General features: G+C 46.3%; 1 protein-coding gene across 1 annotated transcript; it reads right to left on the minus strand.

Annotated features, from left to right (window-relative positions):
• Positions 1-4,626: 4,626 nt before the first annotated feature.
• On the minus strand, positions 4,627-5,004 carry LOC133890257 (uncharacterized). Its single transcript, XM_062330690.1, has one exon. It carries the CDS (start codon positions 5,002-5,004, stop codon positions 4,627-4,629), a length of 378 nt encoding a protein of 125 aa, XP_062186674.1.
• Positions 5,005-6,603: the final 1,599 nt, after the last annotated feature.

A 6,603-nucleotide genomic window follows, 5' to 3' on the forward strand; every position in this document is an offset into this window, starting at 1 on the left:
GCTTGCCTTGCCTTGGTTAGTAAAGATGTAGTGGCTAAATCGCGGCGGCCGGCGGTTCATGGGAGCTTGCTAGAGCCAGGGGCGTGCAAACCAGGACGTCTCGGCTGGGAAGGAGCACAGCGCCGGTAGCATCGGGGTCAGTATGGATTAGCCACTTTCACAGATCCACGCGCATAATCGCTAGTGGCTAATTCTTGGTGGCCGGCGACGAAGATTAGAGGCATTGCCATGGTACATCGATTATGAGCGTGGATCGATTTGGCGCATTGCTTCTTCCTTCCTCTGCAATTTGGTATGAATGGTTGTGGTAGGAGGTCATGGTAATTAAAAACCGGTGCTTCTATCCTAGAAATGTGTCGATGAGACTTTTAGACCGTAATGTCCATGTATGCGTCTTTGATTTGAGGTATGAAGAACTCAGCATATGTTTAATTCGTGCTCTAGTCGTTCTTCAGATACTTGGAATGGCCATTTTGCTTTTTATGCCTCTTTTTTAGGTGATGCATCAGTTGTAGTACAAGGCAGCACATTATGATAGGAATGTTTTATGAATTGGGGTGAAACTATGCCATTTCTACTGAGGGTATAGGTCTGCCCTTTCAATAATTTTGCCTTCTATATTTTGCTATGTGGTTGGTCCTTGCCATGAAGTGTAGCAATGTGGTCCTAGAGTTTGTGGTGCATCGGGTTGAAAATTGTTGGGCTATCTGGGTCCCCATTTTTATTGGAGACCTGCTTATCCTTTGGAAGATCAATAGAAATGCAACATTGTTTGGTGCAGAACTGTATGAGGTTATTCCTCTAGCTGCCGGAATGATCTTGCGAATGCTTATTTTGATGTGGAGGGAATGCTTGGGGATTATTCTTTATTACACATCAGTTATGGTCACAACATTTTTATGATTACATATTGTAAGTTCTTCTGTAAGGGGATGGGTTGGATTCCTCTCATATGATACAGTGTGTTATATTCAAACAAAGAACTACCTTTTATTAATAGGCTGCTAAGTATAGTGGGTGATGTTGTCTTTGAGAAGTATCGTGTGTCTTTGTTTGATTAGCTGTTTCAAAATGATCCGCAAATAAGATATTTGTTTTGTCAATTGAACTGGCATGCAATGAAGAACAACTCCTTCCTGCTCAGTGTGTATATAGACTTGTCCCGAAATGCTTGATCAATTTACAGTTTGAGCTAAAATTTAGTTTCTCAGTTTAGGCATCCCTGTCCTTGATTGTAGATAGACGCTGCTTTGCTTGCTGCTCTTGTGTCCAAAATGCAGGACCATGTGCAAGAAATGGCAACCACGTTCAAGAACGTGGTGAAGGAAAATTTGAGTACGGAGAACACCCCCGCTGACGGGAGCTGAACAGAGCACTGCTTGAGGTAGAAAACATTGCGGGGGTCTTGGAGCAGCTCGTGTTCCAAGTTGAAGATGCGATGAGGGCGGGCGGCGTGGGCAACCAAGTTTGTGAGGGCTGTAATGTGGAGGATGAAGCATCCTGTTCAAAGGACATTGACGACGACGATGTTGTTCCTGCGGACTGGAGCCCCGATGACCTACTATGCGGCGATTCAGTTGACTCCTTGTCCGTAGAATCCGATCGGTCTTGGAGGTTGTAGTTTGGTAGGACATGTACTATGATGTAGTGTTAGTGTTCGAGAAATGTGGAGTGTAGTGCTGGAACTAGTGGGTGGTCTTGTACTCCGTTACTCGAAAATAATGTAAGGGTACCTCGTTAAGACATATTTGTCATTCTGTTCGTTAAGTTTGAATGGCTTGTAAGTTTGTGCACCATTGTGCCGGGTTCATCGGTAGCCTGTCCTTTTGCTTTGTTGTATTTCATCGCGTTTGTAATGGCTTGCAGGGACTCTATGGAGTACGCCCCATTCCTGCGTGGTGACGAAGATAAGATTCCTTGGGATGACGTTGTGCCACCAACCCAGGAAGACATCTTTGGGACACAGCCGCATGTGGCACAAGAGCAGCAACCCGAGGGACCGGGAGAGCTGCCAGCTGCAGGTGGCCGTGGATGCAGTTACACCATCCAGGAGGACCTTCATCTTGTGAAGGCATGGCTAAACGTCAGTATGGATCCCGTGGTGGGGAGCAACCAGAGTATGGGGGCTTTCTGGCAGGGGATCGAGACCATTTTCCATGAGCACAAGGACTTCCATTCCACCCGCAACAAGAAGTCTCTACAGGGGAGGTGGACCTTCATCAATGGGATGGTGCAGAGGTTCTGCAGCACTATGCTAAGGCCCTCCGTAATAGGAGGAGTGGGATGACCGAGCTAGACACGGTACAATTATTTTATGTGGTTCATTTAGGTACGCGTCATTGTATGACTCCAATCAGTAATGAGTTGTTTCTTTTTCAGATTGCGGCGGCATGTCAGATGTTCCAATCCGTGGAAAAGAAGGAGTTCACGTTGCTGCCTTGTTGGGTAGAGTTGTGTCATCATCCGAAGTGGCAATCAGAGGCCTCCCGCAAGAAGCAAAAGACGCCCATGGTGGGAATCCCTGCATCTACGCAGCACGTGGAGCCTAGTCCCGGGGTGAACGAACCGGACGTTGCAGCCGCCGAGGCTACTAGTGGTAGCACATGGTAGAAACGGCCACTAGGCCGCAACAAGTCCAAGGAGGTAGCTCGGGGTTCGTCGTCCTCAAACTCAGCATCTACGTCGATGATAGAGATTTTTGACCACCAAATAACCATGAAGGAGAAGGTTGAAAAGGAGAGGGCTGAGCGATTTGCTAAGATGTTGAGAATTGAGCAGCAGAGGCTAAGGCTAGAGGAGGAGCGTGTGCAATTGGAAAAGGTCAAGGAGGAGAGGGAGATAATGAACATGGACCTTTCGCATATCGATGAGGACCACCAGGCCTACTACAGGAGCCTCCGCCAAAGCATTATTGCTGCTCGCCGTGCTGCATCTGGCCCATCCAGCTAAATTTTTAGGTTGGTTAAACTTAGTTTGAAATTTCAGCTTTGCTGCCTGTAACGGACACTTCTTTGTATTGCATGATGTAAGATTTGTTGAGCTTTTTTTTTAGTAAGTACTGTACTTTTCAGGGGTTTGCAACAATAGTGATGTTTGAGATTCGGTTGACACCTTTCAATCTGTGATGGTACTTTTCTAAGGTTGTTCTGAGATTCTGCATTTGTTGTTTTGTTTGGCTGAAATCTTCTGTCCTTCTGCAGCTATCTGGAACAAGTGCGCCTGGTTTCTGACCTTGCCAAAGTTGCTACTGAAGAGCGCACTTTAATCCCGGAGCAGTCTAGAGAATTGCTGTCCACTTTAATGATGCTGCATGTATGTTGTTTCCCTCTGACATCACTATTGTTGTTTCCACTTTAACAGCTCTTCTGACTTATTACTTGAGAGTAACAAATTTCTGGTAAACCATTATTTTGAGGTTGTTGTAGCAATGCATTGTATGACAAAGCTTGTAGTCTGGCATAGATGTTGCAGCAGCACTTTCTTGCGTGACAAATGGAGGTACATTGCTTCTTATCTCAAATGCAGAATTTGGACTATGGATATGACTTCTGAAACTGCTTACAAGTGCGCCTACATATCATCATGTACAATTTTTTTAGTTTCTATTTGATAATATCACCATATACACCCTGGTTTTAGGCTACCACGTACAGCTTTTGGAGTTTGCTGCTCTGCCTTGTGCATGCTTGCTTGGTAATGCCGGCTTTGTGTGTTAAGCTGGATCGTGGACTTTGTGTGTTATTTGTTGTCCAAAGTTGGTACTGATATGAGCATGGCGGAGGCGCTGGATTTCAGTTTATATGCAAATGTGTGTGTGTACATTTGAACTCCTGCATCCGAAGTAACACACAAAAGAAGCATGGTCTATTCCACAACTGAACGCAACACGCACTGCCATAATACGCACGTACATACAACATAGCTCTATAGGACATACTACGTTACATTTATTTGATCGAACTACTAGAGGTGCATACTACTCTCCTCCGTGGAGCTGCCAAAGATGCTCAACAATGTCGTCCCAGAGTTGATGATGACCAGGTCTGTTTCTAATTTCACCAAACCTTTGCATAAATGCTTCGAGTGGGGAGGTTGCGTCGTGCGACGACACCACTTCCTCACCCAAACCCAGGTACACATGTTCGACTTCCCCTTCCAGTCTCTCATCTTCGATTATCATGTTATGCATGACAATGCAGGCAGTCATTATGTCGTTAAGGGTCTCCTGATCCCATAACCTTGCAGCTCCCCAGACTATGGGAAATCGGGACTGCAAGACTCCGAATGCCCGTTCGACATCCTTTCATGCAGCCGCCTGTTGGACCACGAAGTGCTGCCGCTTCCTGCCAACAGGAGCTTGTATGGGCTTGACAAACGTAGCCCACTCCGGATAGATGCCATCTGCAAGATAGTACCCCATGGTGTAATGGTGTCCATTAATGGAGTATTGTACTTGGGTGCCTCACCGGTGGCAAGGTTGTCGAAGAGATGTGAACAGTGCTGCACATTGATGTCGTTCAATGAATCTGGCATTCCAAAGAAGGCATGCCAAATCCACAGGTCCTGCGACGCCACGGCCTCTAGAATGATAGTCGGTGCATTGACATAGCCTGTGAAAGAACCCGACTACGCCGTCGGACAGTTCTTCCACCTCCAATGCATGCACTCAATGCTTCCAAGCATCTCGAGGAACCCTCTTCGCTGGTTCATATCCAGCAAGCGAGCAGTGTCCACCTCATTCGAAGCACGGAGGTACTCATCGCCGAACACCTCGACGACAGCATGCACGAACCGCCTCATGCTCTCAATGATGGTGCTCTCTCCTAGCCGGAGGCACTCGTCAAGAGAATCTGCAGGAGCATCGTATGCTAGCATACAGAATGCCGTAGTAACTTTTTGCAAGGATGACAGGCCCAGCTCTCCTGCAGCGTTCCTCCTTTGCTGGAACCACGGGTCATGCTCCTCAACCTCCTTCATAATCTTGCAGTAAAGATCACGTTTCATCCTGAACCTGCACGACCACCGACCATTACTACCTCACACACCTTCTGTACATAACACTTACAAACAGAAACTTCTATTTACAATGTTACCTGCGACGAAAAATGTAGTCGGGGTACACCGAGGGGTCGGCAAAGTAGTTGTTGTACAACCTATTGTGGCCCTCCAGCCGATTCCAGTGGATACGGTGATGCCCGGGGATGGACCCGCCCCACAGCCCTCAGCGTGAAGCTTCCACGTCCGCATGCCAAGCGCTAAGAGTCGTTAAGACCAAATCGTCTTCCTCATCGGAAGAATCATTGGAGAAACGCAGGTCTCTCATGTACTGCTTTCAGGCTGAACGAGGATCCATTTCATGGCTTGCAAATGAGAGTTCCTCACCCTCCTATATATAGTGAGTGGCCGAGCCTTCTGAAGGAATCCACCGCATTTCCTTCCCCTACAAGCTACTACTTGAGAGGCTTCGGCAGCAAGATTGCTTCTTCCTTCCTCTGCAAGCTACATTATCGTACAAGTCACAACCGTTAAATATGTTGCAAACAATCTTTTCTCACTGCTTATTCGCATGGCCAAAATAGTTACCACCGACAAAAAATAAGCTGACCAAATTTTTATTTTTCCCAAAACAAATTCAATTATTTCATACCACTAATTTTAACCGTACCAACCATTGCCATTTCCAACAGGAACCGGTGAAACGGGATGCTGCGACAGCGGTTATGTCGGTTGGGCACAAAACCTTTTAATATAGGAAAGAGAAGATAGAGAATGATATATAGAGTTTCTGTTGGAGATGGAGGGAACGAGGGCTGCTGCAATAGCGATATAGGATATTGTAATAGTATTTTAGAGAATAAAATTTTATGGTTTATGTTGAAGATGAACTTAGAGGAGAGTTACTACAGAGATTGTGGAACCACTCCACTAGTTTAAGCCGCCATGCCTCGCGGATGAAAAATTTATTGATTGACTTGAGTTGACATGGTATACTTTCACTCCAGATGCTACCACTCGAACTAACGTGCATCGTACATGCCGTGAGTGCCTCTGCTACGGTATGGCCCACAGACGTTTATACATATCCAGCCGCTGAATGGAAGCTCGCCGGAGTCGCCGAATTGAATTGCTACAGCTACGGCGTTGATAACTGGAAAATGACGGTACTCCCCGTGAATCAGTGATCCTTCCCGTGTCCACCGAGAACGACCCGCCAAGAGATGGGAGGAACGCCTGTGCACGCCTTTGTATGAATGCTCCGCACAGATCGTTTTCCTGTGAACGTTCCTGCAAGGTCTACTGCCATTTCGTTTTCCTGTGAACGTTCCTGCAAGGTCTACTGCCATTTCGTTTCCTGTGCAAGATGTCATTGACATGTTGCATGATAGGTGATCTGCTCATACATTCATTACTACAAAAGCTATTTTTCAAGATATTTAGGTTTCATTTCTACAGGCGGTTCATAGGATAAATCACCTGAGTAAGTGGTTGCGGTCCCGTGCAATTATTGACCGCCTGTGAAAACTAATTTTCCTAGGCGGTTCCTTATGTGAATTGTCTATGAAAATAACTCCATTTTAACAGACGATTACTTATGTGGTTTGT

Source organism: Phragmites australis, chromosome 14 (assembly GCF_958298935.1).
Source record: "Phragmites australis chromosome 14, lpPhrAust1.1, whole genome shotgun sequence".
Classification (NCBI taxonomy): domain Eukaryota; kingdom Viridiplantae; phylum Streptophyta; class Magnoliopsida; order Poales; family Poaceae; genus Phragmites; species Phragmites australis.

Excerpts from the sequence above, each read along its gene's own strand:
- LOC133890257 (XM_062330690.1), bottom strand. The coding sequence starts at position 5,004 with ATGAAACGTGATCTTTACTGCAAGATTATGAAGGAGGTTGAGGAGCAT.